Source organism: Centroberyx gerrardi, chromosome 21 (assembly GCF_048128805.1).
Source record: "Centroberyx gerrardi isolate f3 chromosome 21, fCenGer3.hap1.cur.20231027, whole genome shotgun sequence".
Taxonomy (NCBI): Eukaryota; Metazoa; Chordata; class Actinopteri; order Beryciformes; family Berycidae; genus Centroberyx; species Centroberyx gerrardi.
Genome location: NC_136017.1, coordinates 11,528,522 through 11,552,548, shown reverse-complemented (window position 1 = coordinate 11,552,548; position 24,027 = coordinate 11,528,522). Strand labels below are relative to the sequence as shown.

At 43.2% G+C, this 24,027-nt stretch overlaps 2 protein-coding genes across 2 annotated transcripts; both read right to left on the bottom strand.

Annotated features, from left to right (window-relative positions):
* Positions 1 to 992: 992 nt before the first annotated feature.
* Positions 993 to 8,797, bottom strand: mrpl39 (mitochondrial ribosomal protein L39). Its single transcript, XM_071923790.2, has 10 exons — positions 8,637 to 8,797; positions 7,021 to 7,227; positions 6,139 to 6,278; positions 5,662 to 5,761; positions 5,468 to 5,535; positions 4,728 to 4,840; positions 4,267 to 4,332; positions 3,875 to 4,028; positions 3,066 to 3,113; positions 993 to 1,164 (listed from the first exon to the last, which is right to left on the bottom strand). Exons 1-10 carry the CDS (start codon positions 8,671 to 8,673, stop codon positions 1,090 to 1,092), a joined length of 1,008 nt encoding a protein of 335 aa, XP_071779891.2. The 5' UTR covers positions 8,674 to 8,797; the 3' UTR covers positions 993 to 1,089.
* Positions 8,798 to 10,670: 1,873 nt separating this feature from the next.
* On the bottom strand, positions 10,671 to 22,765 carry LOC139930579 (ras-related protein Rap-2a-like). The gene is made up of 2 exons (XM_071923791.2): positions 22,413 to 22,765; positions 10,671 to 12,650 (listed from the first exon to the last, which is right to left on the bottom strand). The coding sequence occupies exons 1-2, from the start codon at positions 22,724 to 22,726 to the stop codon at positions 12,413 to 12,415; spliced, it is 552 nt and encodes a 183-aa protein (XP_071779892.1). The 5' UTR covers positions 22,727 to 22,765; the 3' UTR covers positions 10,671 to 12,412.
* Between the last annotated feature and the right edge of the window lie 1,262 nt (positions 22,766 to 24,027).

Genomic DNA, 24,027 nt, shown 5'->3' with positions numbered 1-24,027 from the left:
GGGGTGGGGGTGGAAAGTCTAAGAACTACAGTGGATTTGATATAGAACTGCTCAGTTTTCTTTGCTGTGCCATTGGTATTATCATTAAAGATTAACAGTTGTCTGAAACATTTCTGTAACCCTGTACCGTAGCCTAATAGGACACGGTAAGACAAATTATTCATGTCCCTCCTGCCATGAGTTAGTTGTACTTGCCTGCTCTGTTACCACACTTGTGTGAGACAAGGTTGGCTAATGGAACATCATAGTATGTCATGGGGTTAAAGACAACTGCAGCAAAAAACACCAGCAGTATGCAAATAAATTAAGAAAAACAGCCCTACATTTTTGCCTTTTTTTTGTCTCTTCCTTCAGTAATGAAATGAAGCTTTAAAATACTATTATAACTATATGACATAGTTCTCCTATTGTTTTGATAGTGATTTCTTGGATTTCCTTAGGATGTAATGGGGGTGTGGTTTGATGAGAACACAGGAAACGTAATCAGAACGTAGGAGTGTTGTGTCTAATGAATCAAAAATGCCTGGAATCCTGGGGGGGGGGGGGGAACAGTGGAAAATTACCTGAGGACTGTTTCTCAATCCTCAGGCTTGCTCACACTTTCTCGCACTTTCTCCCACACGCCTCCAAACACACTCTGAGGATTTAGAGCCACCTGTCTGAGAGTGATAGACACAACAGCTGCACCGCTGCCTGACCGTCAGCCAGCACACACACACACACTCCGCTTTTGTCTTTAAGCAAACTGCTGACTGCACTCTATACACACACACACACACATGCATGCATTTCCATTTTCGTTCTCTCTCACTCCCTATGTACACACACACACTCAATCAGCTGAACAGTTACAAACCAAAGCGATCGCCCCCTTGGGAGTGTTAACATCTTTCTACACACACAACGCAAGAGACGCGATCACAACTTGACAAGAGTAAAAGAAAATATGTCCCTTCAATTAACAATTTACATAAGAAAGAGATGAGGGGAAATGATTTGTCACATATTTTTTCACATTTATTGAACAAATATTACAAGCGGATACATGATAAAGTGTGTATGAGTGTGTGTGAGGTGAAGCAGGGGTCATTACTGGGCGGCTGGGGGAGGAGCTGAGTCAGCGGGAGAGGGTGGAGTCGCTTCATCGGCTCTCGGCACCTCAACCTGCGGAAAAAACAGAAACAGACTGATTGTAGACAGATGGAAGAAGATAAATCCACCCTCAGATATTCTTACACTGTTATGTTTAAGCAATCTGTGATGTTCAGTGCATTCCAGGAGTTATTTTGAGATGAAATGTCATTTATTTTTTTGTTGTACCCACTTTCCCTCAACCTGCCTCGTCCACTTCTACTTCAGTTAGTGATTTCCTACATTTCCCAGAATGCCTTTTGACAACCCTCAGAGAACATGCCTGTGCTTGCTTCATCCAGCTGTTGGTTTAACATGTTAGGTGGATGAGCAGCAGCGTTAGCATATTAAAAGCGAGAGAGTGAGAGAGCAAGGTTTTCCAGTCGAGAAAAATTGAGTGTGGTGTCTTGTGGCTGCAGTGCATTCTGGTCTATTGAGGCTGCTGTCAGTGGAGAAATTGGTCTCTCTGCCTCTTCTACGATGGATTTCTCCCTGTGTGATTGTTGAACGTCTCTTGGTGCAAAATGACGGCTCTAGAAAGAAGCCCTCGCTCTTTGATTCTGAGGGACTGACACCAAATCCTGACGTTTACTGTTGATGTTTTCGATCTTTGAAAAATGTTCTCCTATCAAACTCCATTGTAGCAGTGCTGGAAATATCAGCATCACATCACATCACGTTGTTTAAGTTTGCCCATTTATCCACAGGAATCCCAAAAATACACCACCAAATAACGATATAGGCCCAGAAGTGCAAGGTACATCGGCAACAGCAGTTTTAGGGTGGATTTTCCCTTTAAGCAATTAAGTCAAATATATTCTACTTAACATGGGCAGGAAGCAATTATGTTCCCCAAGGTTTGCAAACTACAATTCAAACTGGTACTTTTCATCTGCAGTCCCAAGAAAAGGGCAGAGGACACAAGTTGGAGTTCAGAGGAGCAGCATTGACATTAATGTAAATGTAGAATGAATGTCAGCTAATAACATGGTGCCATTTCCTCTAAAACCATAAAACTGATGTCAACCCACTCCTGCAGCAGTCTGCCATGTCTATACTAACCCTATGCTTGTAAAAACCCACAGAGAGAAGAGGATGAGTGCCGGAAAGGGGCGATTCAACTATTCTCCACTCTTAATCTACGTCTCTTTTCCCCTGCTTACTTTTGTGCCGTTTCAATTCCTTCAATAACTGCATTTGAATACGAAAATGAAATGTAGGCCACACAGCACACTATGTCATCAGTTGCCAAATCAAGTGTGTCTATTAATGAGTACTTTTTCATTTTTTTTTTTTTTCATTACGCAGTCAGTGATGCACTGAGAATGCCAGAAAAGGCTGCAGCAAAATATATTTCGCCTAGATGACTCCATCCAAAATTAACTCGCAGCCTAGTTTAAATTTGAAGAATTTATGCTTCTCCTCCAGTGCCGAAGTCAAGCCCGGTTATGCTCAGAGCGGAATCAGTTTTGCATCAATCTAAGTGTGCTGACGTACAAAGTAAAAATATAAGAGTCTCGGACCTGAAGAGGTTTAAAAATACTTTCTTCCTTGGATCTTGAGTTAATGTCTGCTGCTTTGATGTGGAGTTCAGAAACAGCGTCCTTCGAGGAGGATGAGACCTGATTTTCCTGGAGACTACATCACCGTCTCCTCTCTTTGTGTTCGCCAAAATATACATAAGAAGAATTTAAAAATAGCCTAAATGTTCAATTATAACCTCTGACTGTCTTGTGAGATTTCAAGTGCAGACTGCAGCCTGGGACTGGGCAAGGCCGAATGTGGAGCAGACAGCGTTTGGACTAGTATCCGGCGTCCGGGCCGATGCCCCCTGACGCCGACGCCCCTCCCGGGCCGGCCGCACCGCTTCAGCTTTGATGCTCGCGATCTTGGACGGGAGTCTGAAGTCGAAAAACTGAGATGTAGGTTCTTACCGGTTTCTCTGCCCTCTGCCTCAGTTTCCTCCACACTGTGTGATGAGCCTGCGGAGAGAGAGAGAGAGAGAGAGAGAGAGAGAGAGAGAGAACGTGACTAGGAGGCACATGCAGCCTCCAACGAATTACAGATATTGTGCAATTACACGACAAGCTTTGATAGCGGAAGGAGAACATAATGTCATTCAATTTCCCTTTTTTTTTGCTCCGTGACAACACTTCTAGCATCAGAAAGAGAATCACTTTATTCGGCAAGCAAAATAAGCTGCAAGGACATTTTGACGGCTAACACACAGGCACCCACAGCGCAGCACCCGCAGGACCCCACATTCAGCACAAGGGAAAAGTGCAACACACACAAATGCATCAGAAGGATCCGATGGAAATTGTGTAACACAACTGTAATTGTATATACAGCAGGGACCCGACTGACAAGGGTTTTGCAGGCAATATTTTTACACTGAAGTCGCCGATATCTGATATTCTGTGCTGATATTCAATATCTTTGTATTTGACACTTTTCATGCCAAAAAATTACAAGCAGTCAGCATTTCTTCCGCAATTCTATTCTTGGCAGAGGGGAAAACCTCTGAAGCAGCATTTAGATCAAGTGACATTAAAACTGCACTGAAACCCAGACTAATGACTTTTTGGGGGTTAGCGCTCTAAAATATGAGCCTTTTCCTAATGAAGTCATACAAACAGTCCTTGCAAGTGACCGCTTTTTCAGTTGTTCTATTCTTGTGGGGACATTTGGACCCTGAAATATACTAAAACACACACATACCAATCCACACACATGTCCCTACCTGTAGCTGCAGAGGCAGGGAGAGGCCCTGAGCGCGGCGGTGCAGGCCCCAGGGCCCCTGTCCCAGGCTGTGGAGGGCCGTCACCTCGTACTGGGAGCACAGGCCCGTCCTGGCCACCAGGGGGCCCCCGCTCAACAACACATGGTCACCGCATCTAGGGAAGCAATGACAGTGTTAGAGCAAGAAGAAGAGGAAGGTGGAGAGGAATTCCTATGTTTGTATGCTTAGTTTGGGAGTGTATAGGTGAGGTACCAATGTAACTTTTTGCAGTGAATTGTGGGTGTTTGTGATAAACAGTAGTAAACAAAGGGTACGTGTAGATACATTTGTGAATGAGAGCACATTGGAAATTGGTAATAGGAAACGTGAGGATTTCTTAAAAAGTGTGTCACCTGTGGAGCATCACTGTGCCTTTGGGGCTCTGTGCTGCCTTCTGTTCCACCTCTTCCTGTTTACACCTGGGGCGAGAGACAGAGAGAGAGAGAGCGAGAGACAGAGAGAGAGAGAGAGAGAGAGAGAGAGAGAGAGAGAGAGAGAGAGAGAGAGAGAGAGAGGACATCATTAATTGTTGTATTTGAAAAAGTAAGTCAGAGTAGATGCTGCAGACAAACTATTAGAGATATCTTGTATTTCTGAGCATGGCCATGCTAAGAAGGGAGGATACAGAGAGAAAATGAAAGATAGAGATGCACAGAAAGACGGAGACAGAAGAAGAAAGACAGAGGAATAAAGACAGAAAAAGAAAGGTACAAAGAGAGAAAGACAAAGCAGTGGAAAAAGAGGTATGAAGGAAACCCAGCAGTAGACAGAGCTGCAGGTGTTTATTAACCTGCCAGACAGCCAGACAGCCTACCTGCTGTGTGAGAAGACCTCCAGGGCCACAGGGGGCGCCACCTCCAGAGGCTCCCAGGCCAGGTCCTGGTGGATCAGCTGCTGGGCACGTCGGGTCAGAGAGCGCAACGACTCCTGGGGAGAGAAATGGAAACACCGCTTTACACTCCCAAACACATTAGTCCTGCATCCTCAGGCTTCTGCGATCCGAGGGACTATTAAACCGATAATTATCATCAACACATTCACAGATTTAAGTAGCGTGACTGATTTATTCCTCCCTAGAAACCTCTAAGGACAAACAGTTCTCAACAGTATTACAGTATTACAGTGTGAATTTTCATTATCACCTATGAAATATAGGTGATAATGAAAATTCACACTGTAATACACATGCACTATTTTATGGACGTACCTGTTGCCTCTCTTCCTCACACTCCCACACACAGACACACATTAAAATGCTTTATTTGAATTTCCTAAACTAAACTAGAATTTACATAAGAGATATTATAGAGGTTCACTATGACTTAAGGACATTTGAAGATACAAAAAGCATCGTCTCTGCCAAACAGCCTGGCTATCTATAGCTGGCTTTCCAACTTTCTTTACAAGTATTTTTAAGTGAATTATGTTGTATTGAATTAGAAAGGCTGAATGGAAAGGACATCTCAGGAGTTTGCTTAGGAATGGAAACAAACTAATGAGTGCAGAGGCTGAATAGAGTTTTGTGCACACACACACACACACACACACACTCGCCTCGGAGGGAGTCCATGAGTCTAGCTGAGCGTCGAGCACCACATCACAGCAGAAGGCTCCTGAAGTGACTGCAGGGAGAGACAGGGAAGGTTCACCGGAAATAAAGGTGGAATCAAATGAGCAGCGCACAGCTAAGGCAGTGGTTGGTGATCACGTTGATCATGTGACCCGATCATGAAGAGAAACTCCTGTACCTGGCACCTCCGGCGTGGAGAGCAGCTCCACAACAAAGTCATCCTTGAAGGCGGTCTCGAGCACCTGGCCTAGCAGGGCGGCACAGGAGCGCCAGTAGGCCTGAGGGAAAGACAAGAGTGTATATGAGTAAACTTGTTGGAATAAAGTTAACAGCTGAGACTGATGGAGGAAAACACAATGCAAAGACAGGCAGCAGATGCCTGACTTGACCCAGTTTCTGCTGTATGTGAATTCATTGTATGCAAATGTGATTTATGGTGTAGATGGTGGCTTTAACGCCTTTACATCCATCTGGATATTTACCATTTAGCACTGACACCAGACTCCAGACTGACTCACAATGAAGTTAGCGGTTCAGTGTCTCGGTTAAAGTACACTTCCATAACTAAGTCAAAGCACTTCATGACCTAAAAGCTGTATTCCTACCTGGTTTGTTGATGTATAAAATATGAATGGTTCTGTGCGGTCATCAGTACCTGGTTGACCAGCGATGGGTCAGCGTCTTTGAAGGTGAGCAGGGAGAGGGAGCAGGAGTGGGTGAGGGGCTGGTGGAGGGGCCACAGCTCCCCGTCCACCAGGGCCAGGGCCGAGGTGCTCACATGGTACTCTGTCAGGTCTGAGGGAAACACACAGGAATCTTCTGAGTACAAAACAACTCTTTATTTCAAAGTGCAACATGTAGCTTTTTAACATCAATAAACACAAACGGAGCTAAAGGTTTCAGAGTTTCTTCCAATGGCAGATGATGGAAGGAGTGACAGGCTGAAGGAATAATCACTTCCAACATGTTTGTCCTCTTCAGTAAATCGAAAGAATAAACAAATGCATTTGGAGTGACACCAGGGAGGGGAAGTGGGACAAGTAGCAACATCCTCTTTGCGGCAGGGTTTATGGGAAATGTGGTCTTAATTTTGAGAAACACTAACACTAACAACAGCACTGGTGTGAGACGGAGGCTACCAATCGTCTCCGCCATGGTTTCATTTCGTTGTTAATACCAAAGTATCACAATTAATTTGGCATTGACATACTGATGTTTAAAAATATTATAGATAGCTATCTTGAAAAATGAATGCTCTATAGTCTGTACACTTCAGAGAGGGAGAGGCTAGAGAACAGAGGAAGCTAAGCAATTTGTTAATTCAATGAGCAAAAACATACATAAACACAATGAAGAGCAAATGCAACATTCATTGTAATAGCCCTTGTTTTCCTTATACAATGTGGGGTGAAACATGTTCCCTGCTCCCCCACACAGATTCCCCTCTCGTGTGTGTGTGCGTTTCTACGCAGATTCAAGGCAGAAAAGCGTACAGGCTCAACCCCATTCTCATCACCTCCCTCCCTCCTTCACTCACGTCTGGCACAGCTGAGCGGGGTGGACATTCCTCTGTTCATGACCAGCAGCGTGCCGTCCAGCCCCGGGCCTTGCATGGCCACCTCGATCTTCTCGACGCGGGGGTACAGAGCGCGCTGCCTGGCCTGCTCTCTGGAGAAGACTGCGTTGCGCTGGCTGTGGACCTCGGCGGCCGGTGGACGCACGGCTGCTGCGGTAGATGCCAAGCCTGGAGAGGAGAGAGGATGGATGGATGGATGGATGGATCCACACAGAGAGGCAGGATAGGTGGGAAAAAACAGGAGCAAACACGATAGCAGATACACTGATGATTCCCATCAAGGCAACAAATGTTAGATGTATACTTTTTTCCATAAAAGAGCCTATCCTCATATAACTTATATCAGGTTACTATTACTTACTACCATGTACTATAATTTAATGCCATTAAGATTTACATCAGTCTAAACATATATTGTTTGAACATGAGATATTTGGTTTAGCAGACTATTTGGAGAAAGCTCGGGAAATGAGGAGTCCAGTATTGTATGAACAAAACGATAAATGTTTGCTGTTCTCTTTCGTATTAATATACATATATAATTTTATGCATATGTGTATGCATGCATGACTACATGTAGATATGTGACTGTTTATGTATGCATACACTATGTATGTGTGGGTATAAATGTAATGGTCATGTTTGTACACACTCTGTCTTTCTTTCCTTCTTTGTCTCTTATATGGATTGTATTTTGCGGACAAAGCATTTTTGTGCAATGTAACTGGGAGTTTTGCGCTAATCTATAAAGGTGCACGTCATGTCGGATGAGCCACCAGTGTGGCATGACACAAAAATAAAGAATTTATTCATATACAGTATGTTATATCGTATATATAAGAAACAACTAAATCCTAAATCCTAGTAAAATGTTCTGGATTACAGCAATTTATCTGCACAACAGCCCTCTTCTTGGTCCAATATTGTAGATAAATGACATTGATCCATCTAGGGTTTCTCATTCATATCAGTGTATGTGCTCTGCACATTTGAAACATACTGCCAATAGTAACTACAAAGGTTTGCTAGTCATGGAGTCCTTAGGTAAGAGCCTGGTTTAGCTGGGTCTAAGGACATGATACACGACAAAAACGATTTGGCGGCACCAGTGTGACGGTTACAACAACTTATTATGATACATTCAGCTTCATCCTCCAAGGTCATGTTCATGTGTGTACAGGCTGTCTGCAAGTGTCATCAGGTTACAGTTAAGGCTTTGTAAGGCTTTTTCATTGCCAATTAGAATGGAACATAACACAAATTGGACTAAATGTGAAAATGAATGACTATCAGAATATAAGTCTGGGTGACTGGGCTGCTTTCTCACCGGAGTACCGCAGTATTACCAACACTCTACTGGTGAATTTGAAACTTCAAATGCTTTATTTAGTTGTATTCGTGTATGTATAACATTTTAAGGCCTTGGGTTTCACTAATACAATTCAAGACATTTTAAGGACCTGTGTTCATCTCATGGCAGGATCATTTCTCCAGACTAGTATTAAAGCTACAACCTGTCATTATAACTTAGCTAGCTCACATGCTAATGCTAAGCAGGTAAGGCTGACGTTACTTACGGCGCTGGATAACTTGACACACGGTCCTGCACGCCATTATGAAAAAATATTTACAAAACTACATTCAAAAATAACAGAAATTGGACACAGAATAATACAGGGATACACGTCTGTTACAGATTCCAGCTGAAGGACGCCATGCCTGTTTCGTGTACAACTCGGATTTTGGTCCGGAGAGGAACTGAAGTAGGAGGCTGAAGAGTTCCGTGTGAGACACAAGAGGCTGAACTGCTGTTCCGATACATGACAGCAGGTGTCGCTGTTGTAATTCATTCCAGTGAGGCCTGTGGAAGAAAACCCTACAAGAAATATTGATTTATATAGAGCCAACAAAAAACATGACCTTCCCTGAATGAGTTCACCGTGTTTCAGACTAAATCATGTCAATCAAGTGCAATTAGGCTATTCCCCTTTTGAATCCCACACAAACAAAAATCACTATAATATTCCTATAATATTCCTATAGGGACTTAGAGTGTATGTCCATAGTGAGTTTATAGTGACCTTACCATACTTTATGGTACATCCTATGGTATCAGTATAATACTGCTTTAAAATTCCTACAGGGACTTGCAGTTATAGTGTGAGCTTGTATAGTATCCTTCTAAAATTTATTATACAATTAGTATAGTTCTTCTTCATAAGGGATGAAAGATGATTGTTCCTTACACTGATTGGATCGAATCCAAAGTTATGATCTTGGCTTGAAAGTCTTACATGTTCCCAATATCATCCCCTAATGGACTCTAATGGCACTCCCAATGTGACAAATGCTCGTTTGATTTTCAGGACCAGAATCAGCAGTAAGTGTTGGCACTAATGGCGGCAGCAGACTGCTGGGCCAGGGAACACAGCAGCAGGACCAAAACATCATAAATCATCTAGACGTGGGCCACGATGGAGCCAGATTACTGCTAACTAACAGAGCTCACAAGCTATTTCCACAACAAGAGCAGATCTTATGAAGTCTGTCTGCAGGGCAAAATAAAATGTTATTGTCACGATGGGGTGATGTCGGCTCGCTTACTGTGCGTGTTTCACTGCAGTGATAAGGAAGAGATGACATTTCTCTGTTTTTTTCATTTTAACATTGGTGGTTTTCAACTAAAATCAAAAAGTCACCATTATTGATCATCAGTTGATTATTGGTATCAACTGATGTCCTGTCCTGCCTCCCATACTGTGCATCACACTCCAATTAACTCTGTAGCAAACCTGCCTTACACAACATATTCACATTATTCTTAATATTTGTTTCAACCTGCTTGGAGTAGCAGATTTGCCTCATCAGGACAGTTTAGAAAGTGTCTGGTGTGTTTCCCAATTACAGAAAAGTAAACTAAACCGACTTACAAATACTTTCTAATAACAATAATGAATAGTATTTGCAAATGTTATGTGGCACAGATCTGCTCTGTAGTATGAATTATTTTAGGTGACACCATCTTATTCTGTTCCAGTATAATTGCTTTGCAGTTTTCAGGTTCTTCTCATCCAGTCAGATGGAAAATGCTCAAACAAATACTGAGTACCACTTGACTTCATTTTGGATTTGTTTTCAAGATGGCCACTGGCTAGAGAGAAGCAAGATAGGAAGGAAAACGTTCAGAGTAGTAAATGACACAATTGAAGACTTGTTCGTAACATGTATGGTCTAGAACTAGTAGATAGATCTTATATTCTAATCTACTGTTCATTTGTGCAAAATCAATCAAATCAAAGGATCATATGAAAAGTTTCATTCCCATGAGATATCCAACATTCAATAAGTTATACCTATTCTTACAAAATGATTAATAGTACAAAATCAAAACAAATTCTGGCCACTTTTAAGTCTGTGGTTGATAAAATGGTAACACTTATACATATTAGATCCTTTATAGTTAGAAACACTGAACCCTTGGTCATTTATTTCCCAAAAGAATACACAGCAGTTTGGAAACTGACTCACATATATGCTAAATCATTGCACTTTATTCATATCCATCCAACAACAAATGAGCGTGACACATTTGTGCAATAAAGATTTATTTTTTTTGTTGAAAATAAGTGTTTCTGACTGTTGGACCACTAACATATCTGATGTGGTTTAACATAGATGAGCTACACATAGAAAGTTCTGGAGCCTGATGTTAACTTAATATGACGGAGGAAGGCATTTTGTTTTGTCTGTCTTGTCATCATGGTGTGAAGATAGTGTCCAGTACATGATTATGACTGATTGATTGGTTGATTAGTTGACTCTGTCTCTTTGGGTGAGTTTGATTGTACTCCATGTCAGTGTGACAGTACAACTGAGTCGAAACATGCACACATCATCCACAATGAGCATCTCAACCTTTTGGAACGTGTGAATGAATTCCCTTAATGGTGCAGTCGACTTTTCCTCTGTAACATTCATTCATTCATTCATCGTTAGGCAGGCCCACTGTAACATCTGACCGCCTGTTTGACCCCTTCACCCCTTCACAGCGGGGTTACCTTCAGACCGCGGTCTGATTTGACATCCTTTCAAATACCTTCTGTGTTTGATTGGTCTTGCCTGGCACAAGTTGCGCTGTCAAAATGTCCCCAAAAGTGCAAAAACAAGAGCAAAAAGCAAACATGACCAATAAAATCACTGAGAACACTGTAAGTAAACTGCAGTCCTCGTTTGGACCGCCAGCGCCTCGTTTCCCAAAAGCATTTAGCACTATGATCTTCTCTGTCAATGGCTTTTCAGATGGTTTTGGCACTATGTTGCCTTTGGGAAACCCAGACAATCTGCTCATATTAATCAGGAGGATGGTGATGGAGGTGGGGGTCAAGTGCTGCTTTTCTTTAAAGGAAGAATCCACCCTCCGATACTCTCACACTGTCATATCATCAGTCTGCGATGTTCAGTACATTCCAGGTTAATTTGTGATGAAGTGGTGTAATTTACTTTTTTGGTGTATCCACTCGCCCTCAACCTGCCTCGTCTACTTCTACTGCAGTTAGTGATTTCCTACATTTCCCAGAATGCCTTTTGACTGTGGTGGAGAGAGCAATAACTTAGCAACTTTGTCGCTAGATTTAACAACTTTTCAGACCCTCCTGGCAACTTAACATTTATACAACAAATGTAGCTACTTCTTTTAGGGAATCATGTTAATGTGCTGACTCCCAAAGCAGCTGGCAATAATCTGTACAGCTGAAGCCAATTTGTGCTGCGTGCTTGTCTAATCCAAAGTGGTCTAATGATCACAATGCTCCCCATACACAGTGTAGCCCCTCCCTCCACTGAGAGCAGGGGCTGGAGCAAATATATTGATATGCAAATTAGCAAATGACATCATCTGGCAACCTCGTGCAACTTTTTGAGCAGCCAATAGCTACTTTCCTTGGAAGAGAGTTGGCAACACTGGCAATAGTGATAGTGATAGATAGCACAGTAACAGCAAACAGCAAGAAAGTGAGTTTTTCCAGTCGCAGTGTTGCCAGCTCTTGTCCTCTGTATGATTGTTGTTGAAAATGGAGTCTAGACAGAAACCCTCGCTCTTTGATTCTGAGGGACTGGCACCAAAACCTGACGTTCACCGTTAATGTTTTAGATAGCTGAAAAATGTTCTGCTATTAAACTCCATTGTTATCCACGGGAATCAGAAAACATACACCACAGACAGTGTTAAAGTGTTTTCGGGTGAATTTCCTCCTTTAAACTCCTCCCCCTTGCATCTAGTATCTAAAGGGGCCACATGTGATCCACCTTCTCACCCGTCGCCCGTCCGAACGGCCCGACTGTCCCGACCGGGCCGCTACTGCAGGCTGCAGGCGGAGCAGCAGGTGTCGCTCCGGTCCGGCAGCGGGCAGAAGTCCATCTGCCGGACGATCTCGGTGAACAGCTCGTCCACCATGGTCTTGCTCTTGGCCGACGTCTCCATGAAGGGGCAGCCCCAGTCCTCGGCCAGCGCCTGGCCCTCGCTGGGGGACACCTCGCGCTCCCCCTCCAGGTCCACCTTGTTGCCCACCAGCACCACCGGCACCTGCTGGTACCTGGTGGAGAGAGGGAGAGAGAGAGGGAGAGAGAGAGAGAGAGAGAGAGAGAGACATAGAGAAAGAATGAGGGAGGGAGACAAAAGTGGGGAAAAGAAAATGGAGAGGGGAGAAGAAAATTATCAATGTGTAGGTATGAAATTTGCAGCCTTATTCCCCTCTGTGTCCACTTTGTCTACTGGTAGAGAGGGAGAGAGACAGAGAGAGAGAGAGAGAGAGAGAGAGAGAGAGAGAGAGAGAGTGAAGAAAAACAATTTTTATAGATGTGAATTTGAAATTTCTCTCCCTCTGGGTCCACTTTATTTCAAACCAAGACTACAGGAACTTCCTGATACCTGAGGGAGATGAGAGAGGGAGAGAGAGAGAGAGAGAGAGAGAGAGAGAGAGAGAGAGAGAGAGAGAGAGAGAGAGAGAGAGAGAGAGAGAAAGCAGGCAGTGTGAAGACGGCAAGGGGAAAACGCCGTTGCTGGGTGTCTATCCCACACTAAACTGAGAAAGAGCGCGTGTGAGCGCAGTGCTGGCCTACATATTTGTTAGATGCTGAAACAATGGAGGAGTTTGAACAATGCACAATGGAGATCGAGGGAGAGAAACACAGTAACTGTACAGTAGAAGCAGCTTCCCAGGAGGCCAGTCCACCATCAGTCCCTGGGTCTCTCATCTCCGCAGGCTCACACAGTCCTATTTATCTACAGTATGGTGAAACGCTCATTAGCTTAAGAAAACCTGATAACCGTCTCTTCTGAATCTGGTTGGTCTACATTTCTGGATGTAATCAACCAAACATTTCGTGCTAGTCGTTCTCTAGCGTCGTGTCGAGCGATACTATCTCTAATGGCATGCAAAGCTGTACTTTTAATGGCTTGTTTAAACCGCCGGCTCCCCCCTTTACATCTTGCTATCATGCACTAAGCGTGTCTTAGCGGATCAAAAGCTTTCTTCCCCAACGTGTAGCTGACGATTCCAATCCTCTTCCCTCTGAGGCATCGATACAAGGGAACCAGGCTGGGGAGAGTAATGGAATAGGTTATTGAATAATTGAATAAAGCTAATGCGGCGCGCTCACAAGGGGGAACGCTGCCCTCGTACCTTGGAAACAACTTCATACTACTTCATACTTAGCTATAGCTCCTGGCTATTCCTGCATTTAGGACTCTACTGTATATCACACCAAATGATATTGATGTTGACCAGATACAATTAAAACTCAAGAGGCTAACAAGGCCTGTTCACACACATAGAATAGTATTGTATGTAAGTTTCAGACCAAAATATTATGTATGTATACATTTTAGAGAAAAGGCTGTCACCTGAAATCCATGAATTATCTCATTCTCAAATATGTTAGAATTTTGTAAACAAAGGCCTTAAGATAGCCAGTAACTTTCTATTCCACAATGAGTTTTACTTTCATATTAGCATGTATTAATAAATGTGAACCCCTCTTCCCAAATTTTCGTCTCAGTATGATACCCTTCATGACTTCTGTGATGAAATGACTGAAGACTGTCAGCCACAAAGGGCATATTTTCTCACAACAGGTAATGGAACAATTCAAAGCATCTTGGCACGTATCACCTAATAGCCTGGCTATCAGTCATCCCTAAGTGCATTCTGGGCCTGGCTTATTGATCTGCTGGTGCTATTGAGAAATGGGCTCTTATCTACAAATTGGTAGCCTGCTGCCACTGTGCTCAGCCGGGAGAAGAGCTGAGGCGCGGAAAAGAGCCGGCCAAGTCTCGCTGTGCCGAAGACACGGGGATCTGGGACAGCAGCTGTTGCTGAGGAGGGAGAGCGTCCTTTAACAAGCAACAAGCGACGGCCCTGCTGAAGTGTCTCTGAGCAAGACATGAAGCCGTACCAGCTCCAGGGTCACTGTTCTGTAGCTGAGCCTGACCTTTGACCTCCCAGTGGAGGAGGGAGGGGGCAAGAGAAAAGAGAATTTCCCTACAGAAATCGATAAAGTATCACGTTAGTGTTAGCAGTTAAAGACTCTTCGCCAGAGAGGAAGAACATACTTAAAGACACATTCATGAATTATATTTAAGAAATAATACTACTGAAGAGTTAAGTCAGTGATCGCAAAAATAAGTTTCAACGCTTTTTAATGCACAGCAGCAGCATTTGAAGATACCTTTTACGGTTTGTTTTTGCCAATTTAAGTGCCAGATGGGCGGTGTTTACCACATAGGACAATACAAGTGCCAGAAAGTTTGGACAGTCACAGAGAAGTATTTGCAAGTCAATTTAGCATACCTTTCTGTGATTGACAACTTACCTGTCACAATTAAAATGCTCCAGATGTGGTAAACTCCACCCATGTGTTGCTTCAAGTAAGTTAAAACAAACGCTACAAATGATTTGCAGCTACTGTGTTCCCCAGGCCTCTTCATTATTGGTTCCCAAAAAACATAGTGCCATATAGGAAATTATTCTAAATAACATGAATAATTCATCACCTACGTAGTCTACATACTTAAACTGTGCCATTGCGCCTTTGACTTTCTACATACTTCTTAATTCTCAAGCAAAGAACACTTGCTCCTTGGTTCATTTGCCAAAGACTTTCCCACCTTGACATTTCGCCCAAAGGTGCTGCAGTTACAACACACATACACACACACACGTACACACAGACACCCAGCTGACCTCAGCAGGACGAGCATCTCCCATGGCCTGTATGTTTGGAAAACCGGAGTGTGGAGGGTGTGAAGTGTGAACAAGGAAAGCGCCACACAGACAAATGTAATCTGACAGCCTTGCGGGAGAAACTCTATATATAACTACAAAGACACAGGGGGAGCTAGTATCTCTGGAGGGAGGGGGGGGGGGGGGAGTATGGGCCTTGTTTGTTGCAGCATATCAAACCATCTCACCCTCCACATCAGATGCGCAGAAGCTGCAACTGTGCAACACGGCGCATACAAAAAAACTGCCCCATAGGCATTTATAGAGCGGAATCGTGCATTGTACACTAAAAATTTGAAACTTTTGAACCCAACGCTTCGGGCAACGTTTTGATCGATTGATATGAATTTATGAACAGTCAAGCTCCCAAAATGATCTGCCCTTATTTCAAATGAAACTGAAAACTGTGAACTTTTTGAAGACGTCCAACACAAAGCCCGGAAAATGATGGCATCTGCGTTACATCACTGTGTTTTGTTACAGCGATAAAAACCCCCAGAGCTGCACCTCACACCTGATGCATCACTGTGATATACATCATCACAGTAAAGAGCATCCTCAAGGCTATTATGGTTTTTATACAATGGTTACCAACAGGGAGGGAAAAAGCACCAAAATATCCTACTCAAGTAGGCCTAAGTACTGTCACTTTGCTGAAGTTTTACTGAAGAAAAGGTGTGATTTTACCTTTACTTTAGTAAAACTGGTGTAAAATTCGAAAAAAGCAGCTAATATAAAATGTACTCAGAGTAAAAGTTACTGAGATTACTTACAAAAAATACCCCAAAAAGTACAATTTCACAAAAATGCTACTCAATTACAATAATGAGAATAATTGTTATTAGTTACTTCCATCCTTGGTTAACAATGCATAAGTGCTGCCTGAAAAGTTTTCTTCAAAGTAGTGCAAAAAACAAGAAAGACTGCTAACTCACTCCTTGTTTACCACAACAGTTGGCAGCCGTGCATTATGGGAATTATGAGCACGGTTGGAACGCCTCTTTGATCAATCAGATTGCTTGGCTGAAACTACTCGCTGTATGAATATGCAGTAGAGTAAAACATTTGGGCCGCGTTTTCAAAATAGGTGCCAGGGAGAGACGTCACTGTGGATTTGCGGAGCAGACAATACCGCCGGGTGACTGTTTAGGAATTCACAGGGAGGCACGCATGCTAAAAAAGCCACAAAAAAAAAGTCTCCATTGAAGTGTAAAATATTGCTGTAAATCACTTCCACAGCAGCTGAATCCAAATGAAGCCAGGAGGAACAGGGGGATAATGGTACTGAGGGAACCCATGTGCCGAGCTGCCAAGCCCTTCACAGCGGGAAGTGCTGAGCTACAGTTTTGTCAAGTGAAGTCATCTTACATCCACACCCCCCAATAGAAGATCTTTGTGAATTCAGCCGCAGGTTTCGGCACATTTGTGTGTCTAGTTTGGGGAAAACACAAACTTTTTCACCCACATCATTTAAACAGACAAAGCAGCGAATCCCTTCGGGCTGGTGACTCAAAGGGACAAACGAAAACTTAGAAGGAAAAGCTCCACCTTTGTTGATAGAGTGACTTTTCTTTTTCTGCTCAACTGAATCTCACAATTGTGCACTTGTTTGGTGCATGATTTCAGTAAAGTCTCAGTAAAGAAAGTGAATAAAATACCTGGAAAAACCTGAGATCTCTGAGAAAAAAAGACTTCAAACTTTATCTCCTGGTCCTGACAAAGCATTGTGGGTACAAAAGCGGACTGCATGTCATTTAACGGCATTAATGGGTATCATTTTTGCTGGTATGGAATCTAAACCCGAGTCATGACCTTTGACCTTTAAAACACAAAAGGTAGTTGCTGCTATTTGCCTTTGTGGGGTATTATTCCACACACACACTCACACACACACACACACACATACAGACAGAACCAGTGTTTATAACTCACAAAAGGACGGTCTCTATATTTTCCGCTTAGCTTTGGGTACACAGCATTATTAAGGCTACCTGCTGTGCTAAATAGCTACAGCAGCGTTCTTACCCGTTTTCACAAGCCCCACAGCACTCACAAACACACGCACGCACACACACACACACACACACACACACACACACACACACAAACAAACACACATACTAATTACCAAAGAACAGCCAGGCATCTCCAACACGAAGCCCTCCAACCCTGCAGCAGCCTCCATGCTCTCCACATCTGTTGTTAATTAGCGGTTGGAGCAGCTCGGCGGCGCGACAGCCCGGCTTAACGCATGTAGCTGCTTGTAGAGCCGGACGGGAAAATCACAGAACCTATGGCGCCTACATGGTGTGGAGACCCAAGGGATGTTGCCGCTGAAGAACAAAGCTGCTGCTACAGCTAATGTTGTCTCTGCAGCGTGTTGGCATCTGGGCTACATGGAGAAGAAGGCGAGGGAACACAATAATAAACCGCAAACATTCCTGTGATAAACAGCAGAGTAAGAGACGGGGCCTGCGCGGCAGATGGAGAAGGTCTTTGGAGTCTTTGTTTTGTGCTTTTTGTTTTTTTTTACGATGAAACTCCTAACTTCGTTTCTATCTTTAATGGTGCAGCCCCCAGGTCTTCCAGATAATCTCATTTTCTGTATTTATGATGCAAACTCAGTTTAATGTAGCCAACAACCCGGAGTGAGGAATTAAAAGGCGGGCTTTGTGCTGATTGGTGCAGCCTCGTTTTAAAGCTGGACTAGGTAAATTTGCACGCTGGTGAGCCCCAATGGCAGCGAGAGGCAACTGTTTGAATGTTGCAGGCTCCAAAACCCAGAAATCATATAAGTCAGTAAACTGCACACTCTACCTAAATATTCAAATTTCTTCCTCTTAGTGGCTGTCAGGGTTGGAGGTGGTGAAGAGGTTCAGCTATTGTTGGTGAATCCAGATTTGCTGTTTCTGCTGTTTAGGAGACTAAGAACCTCATTAACTAAAACCTTTAGCAGGTGCAAAACCATTCAGTATGTGCAAAGTCAACACAGAGACTTGTGATTGGTTTAAGACAAACTGCTTGACCAGTCAGGGGTTATAGCATTGGTTCTGCACATGCTAAAAGTTTTTGCACTCAATAAAGGCTTCAGTAAATCAGGGCCTAAGTTGTATATGTTGTGTGCAAAATGTACAAACCCCTCAGCCTTGAACCATGCTGTAGAAGAGCCAGTGGAAACCAGAAGGCACTTGGAGAGCACAGATCTCCGCCAACGCTGAACAATTCTCCAACTTGCTGTTACACCTGAAGGCATCATTCCTAACACTTCAATTTTAAGTTAAATTGATTTCTTGACTCTGCAAACATACCCTTAGGATTTGGGGGCAATCTCTATGTTTGCGATTTTCATAGTTATGATTAAAAAAAAATAAAAAATCATCCAACCAAAATCGAAACACTTGTTCTTTGGCCCAAGGCTTATTTGTCCACTAAATTTCAGGGAAATCCATTCGCTGGTTTTTGAGATATCTTGCTGACAGACAACAAATAGCCAAAAACATAAACTCTTTGGTGGAGGTAATTAGGTTGGATTGAAGGGAAAAAATGCTGTGAACAGAAGGAAATATTGTACATTTAAAGGCATCTCAGTGCTGAACGTGAGAAAAGGATGAACCTTAGAGTGGGCCAGTATGGTGAAAACAGCTGAGTAAGCATAGTTCAGTAAATATGTTAAGTCAGAGCACTTTACTACTTGGACTAATTCACCAAGAAGGAGCACTTTACTTGTGGCTCGTCCTAACTCGCATTTTAACCCAAGCTGGTTTAGCATCTCTCTCCCTCCATATATTCTCTGTTTCCTGATGGCCGACGCTAAAAGCCTGAGGTCAGGAAGTTGCTGTGGACCTAAACCCAAGTGCCCCCTGGGATACGTAGTTTTCGGTCTCCACCCAGCGCCTGATGCTCGCCTCCTGCTATTAGACACAGCATCAGTGCAGCGTGAAAACCCGGCCGAAGTGCTTTGAACGCGCCGCCCTCCCGGGTCGATACAACCATAAACTTTTACATCCAAGCGAAGAGATTATTAGATTATGAGGAGGGCTACACCCAGATGTTGTTTTGACAACCTGCAACTGACACAGGGTTTATTTGGTTATTCTGTGAGGTGCTGGAGTCAAGGGCTTCTGTAGTTAAGGGGGATTTGCCTGTGGCCAACTACACTACATAAACACAGAAGATACAGTATTTCAGAGATGATGTTGTGGCCCAGCAGTAAAGGAGTAGACTGCAGTTAAACTGTGCAAAAATGATTAAAACCCACATGATAAATGGCACAAAATTTCACCTCAACAGAATCCATCAGCTCCAGCTAATTACAGAGATAATGACAGTGTATGGATTCAGTGATTGCACATAGTGAGAAATGAGCAGAACGCGTTGTGAGTGCAGTAATATACTCACAGGAAAAGTCTACTATAGGTTCATATGGGTCATTTAGGTTTTTGTGGGGGACAGCTAACTTGCTAACAGTCTTTTTTGAGGCTATACAGTTACACAGCAAATTTTCCAGCGTTAGTAAGTGTTGATTTTTCAGTGACACTTATTTGGAGTTGGCAAGTGTTGATTGGAGAGTTGTAGAGCTGATATGGCTGTGGGGCAGCTGTTCAAAACTATCTAAAAGTGTTAAATTGACTCTAATTAATGGGTGTGGACTTAGAGAAACAGTGGCATAGGGTTGCTTTTTATACTCTCAGATCATGACAGGCTAACAAACATACAAATGAGATAGTTTGATTTGGTTCAGCATCTAAAAATACACTGTTAGGATGGAAATCTACCAGTTTGGGATAAGTGTGAACTTCAGTAAAGTGTATTTCCTGCTTTGCACCGCACCTCCCCATGTGTATCTATAGGAGAACGTGGTAAAGGTGATATGTGGGCTGGTCTTGTCCGATGCAGGGGGATCTCATGGCTTCCTGCCACCTGCACTGCCACACAGCAACAGAACCTATACGATCTAACTTCTTTCCCATGCTTCCCCCGCGTTTATACGACTCGCTAATGGAGGCCTGATGTCTTCTTGGCTTCCAACCCAACACAATCCCATTAAGTTCTGGTGAGTGGGCACATGTTATATCTCAGTGTGGCGCTTGTTGCTGCTGCTGGCTCAGCAAGAAGCTTCTGAGGAGGGAGGCTGACCTCCTGGAGACAGCTAATGGAGACCAGGAGCTAGTGCTGCTTGTTTCATTAAGGATAGACACCCAAAAGATGCAGTAGACCTGTGTGTGTGTGTGTGTGTGTGCCAGCTAGGCCTATTCATACCATTCATAAATAACTTGATATCAATGGAAAGCACCTATCCACACTGTACATTGTTTTTGGTTTCATGTAAAGCACTTTGTGATAATCCTGGTTGTTAAAAGCACTCTAAAAGATTTGGCTGTGGATCAAGCTTCTCACAACATGCAACATAAGAATTTTATGCTCAAGAAGTAAATATGTCAAGTTGTGGTGCAGCAGGGGCGTAGCTAAGAATTATGGGCCCTGTGCACAGGAGGTGACTCTGGCCCCCCTCTACTTTCCTCTAATCCCCTCACCACCATTACTCCATCTATGACAAACATCTATATCTACCCAAACACACCTACACACATTCATTTACTGATTTATCGGACACATCCCTAATTGAAATGATAGATTTTGGGTGTTGGCTGTCATAACCAAACTTTCACCAGCAGCTCCAAAATCTGTCTAAGGATTACAATTTTGTTTTAGTCTGCGCAGGAAAATCCTAGACAAATTTTTATTCCTGCTTGCTCCAGTTTTCCGCAGATAACACGCCGGTTGCTGTGTCATAGTTTTGAGAACGTTTTGTTTGTTTGCAGTTTTGTAGATTTCAGCCAAACCCCCGTTTCAAAACCAGAGCAGTGTGAAATAAAATATGAAATATTTATAAATGCACACTTAAGGACCACAAAAGGCATTTTAGTCCAGACACTTTAGCGGCCCCTCCCTCACCTCGGGGCCCTGGGTATCCTTTGTCATCTGAAAAAAAAAAAAAAAAGCCCCCCCCCCTCCAGTTTAAACTGTCAGGCTGCAGAGTAACCTCCCAGCCTCATAGTCATAGTGTCATTTCACATCCAAAGTAAGGGAAGCACTGAGCCAAAAACATCAATGTGTCACTACTCACTACCCAAAACTCACTGTAACTCCATACTGCACTGTAACTCCAGTGGGGGAAGTGACACTCCTGAAGGAAAGATCTCTGCTTTTATTCCGCTCTCTTGCAGCCAGGTTTGTGAGATGAGCTCAGTGGATCTGTTGAGTAATGGACTGGTCTGATCAAAGCCATTCAGGGTTAGTCATGTGAGAGAGAGAGAGAGAGAGAGAGAGAGAGAGAGAGAGAGGGAGAACATCAAAACCAGTGAGAGTTCAGCGGGGTTGATATATGACAGGTGAGCCGCAGCTGGGCTCTTATGAGGAACATATGAGCTGGATTCACATAAAGACAACATCTTCGCACGAGGCTCCGGGGCAGAGAGTCTGTTCTTAATGACTTGCCTGGTTAAATAAAGGTTAAATAAAATACAAAATAAAGAAAGAGAGAGAGAGAGATGGAGAGAAAGAGGAAGAGCAGATGGAGGTTTAGCTCTGTGAGATGATTTGAGGTTTGGGTCCAAGCGTAAGACAATACGCACTGGGTCTTTTGGTGGTTCTCCAAGTGCGGTTCAGGGACCTCCAGGGGCCCTTGAACGGTTCCAGGGGGGACTCCAACAAAATGAGGAATAGTTTAATTTCACTATTATGTATGACCCCAATTAGAAAATGTATAAGAATGACTATTGTAATCATGACTTTCACTCTAACTACTATTCCCTGCATAGACAGTTGTACAATTCAATACTAAATCAACCACAACTTCCCATATCGATGTTCTTGGTACAAAATCGTATCAAATGGGGGTTCGTGACCCTTTTAATTTCTAAATTGGGTAATAAATTTCTTTAGTGCTATGATTCAGACCACACACACACACACACGCACACACACACACACACACACACACACACACCCTCTCCTAATACAGAAGGTTATTCAGTTGTTCCACCCGATAATGAAGTTACCTCTCCCCCTCACCTTTTGACCCTGATGATCTGATCTCTCATGGGTTTGATGTCCTGAAAACTTTGCTGGTTGACCAGGCTGTAGACCAGGATGAAGCCTTGGCCGTTCCTGATGTAAAGATCCCTCATAGAGGCGAACTGCTCCGTGCCGGCAGTGTCCAGGATCTCCAGCACCGACGGAGAGGAGTCCACCTCGATCTCTTTGCGGTAGAAATCTTCAATGGTCGGGTCGTACTTCTCTATAAATGTCCCGGTGACAAACTGGACGGTCAGAGCGGACTTCCCCACCCCGCCGCTACCGAGCACCACCACCTTATACTCCCGCATGGCGCACCAGTCTGGCTAAATCCAGCATGCAGAAAACAAAGTCCTCAGCAATGGATAAAGGAAACGCATCCCCATGCACGGTTGCCTTGCATAGACTCAGACTACCGGCATGACACAGTAATAGCCTACGGTAAACGAGATGCTCTTGTCTTTGTAGGCGGGCAGACGAGGTGATCCTGGAGCATTTAGCCCTGAGATGCACAGCTACAGCCCCTACTGAAATATTCCCACGCTATCTTGAAGGGACACCATTCCAGAGGCATCCATAATGCAATAAGGCGTCGGTGTAGCAAAAATAAGATTGGCTATTATTAGAAATCACTAGATGGCACATGTTTTCATGTACCTACAAATAGAAGGCTAAAGCTGCATTTCTCTGTACAGTGGGGTACAGTACAGTTGAAGGCAAAGAGCCTATTTATCCTTAATGAGACAACAGCGCTGGGGATCCACGCCTCTGGAGTCGGTGCATCCTGTGGATGTTACTACAAATAGTCCTGTAATGTATGGGGGGTGATTCGTGCCACAGAGAAACAGCAGAAGGAGGAGAAGCAGCTTTGTCGCAGCTAAGATACTAGGAGAGGCATTATCATCATGGAGACTAAATTACTAGAAGCATTGTCATTGTCAGCATTGCAACTATGTTTTGTTTTTGTCATAAAATAGAACCAATCCAATGGTTTGGTTTAATATCAGCTAGATTGAAACAAATGAACTAAAATAGTGTGTTTGACTGTTAATCATTTCATTTTTATGGAAATTTGTCAATAAAACACATTTGAAATGAATTTGCATCATGAGCACAAATTGCATACATTTAAATGTATTCAATCAATTTATTTTAGGTCTATCTGAGTCAATTTCATAAATGATAATTAATTTAAGTTAGAATTACTTAATTTCAGTTTAGTAGAAATTTGTCATACAATTGAAATGCACAAACCTTGCAAATAGACCAAAATATTTTTTGAGTGAACTGCAATGATGCATTATGTGGTATGGATGCCATTGTAAATTGCCTACATACACATTTAATTTATCTGCAATTTTCTGCTGTGATTGCTCTCTCATTTTAAAGGCTTTAGCAGTGTCACACTTCATAGTTAAGACAGGTTTTCAGATAAGACTTGTTCCAGTTCCAGTTAAAAAGGCACTGTCTCTTTAAGCCATGGTGCCATGCCAGCCAATCGTATGGTTGTTGATAATGATTTTGACTCATTTATTTCAAAATGGGAACATGAGTACAGGGTTATCCAAGATAACTACATCCAAGTTTGACAAATCAAGCCGCAACCTGCGTT

What these genes read in the sequence shown, in the direction of transcription:
- mrpl39 (XM_071923790.2), bottom strand. Translation starts at nt 8,673, where the DNA reads ATGGCGTGCAGGACCGTGTGTCAAGTTATCCAGCGCC. An exon ending in ACTCATGGACTCCCTCCGAG is followed by an intron (nt 4,841 to 5,467) that starts GCGAGTGTGTGT and finishes TTCTCTCCCCAG; the next exon opens with GAGTCGTTGCGCTCTCTGAC. An exon ending in CCCTGCCTCTGCAGCTACAG is followed by an intron (nt 3,114 to 3,874) that starts GTAGGGACATGT and finishes CTCTCTCCGCAG; the next exon opens with GCTCATCACACAGTGTGGAG.
- LOC139930579 (XM_071923791.2), bottom strand. Translation starts at nt 22,726, where the DNA reads ATGCGGGAGTATAAGGTGGTGGTGCTCGGTAGCGGCGGGGTGGGGAAG. An exon ending in CAGATCATCAGGGTCAAAAG is followed by an intron (nt 12,651 to 22,412) that starts GTGAGGGGGAGA and finishes TCTCTCCACCAG; the next exon opens with GTACCAGCAGGTGCCGGTGG.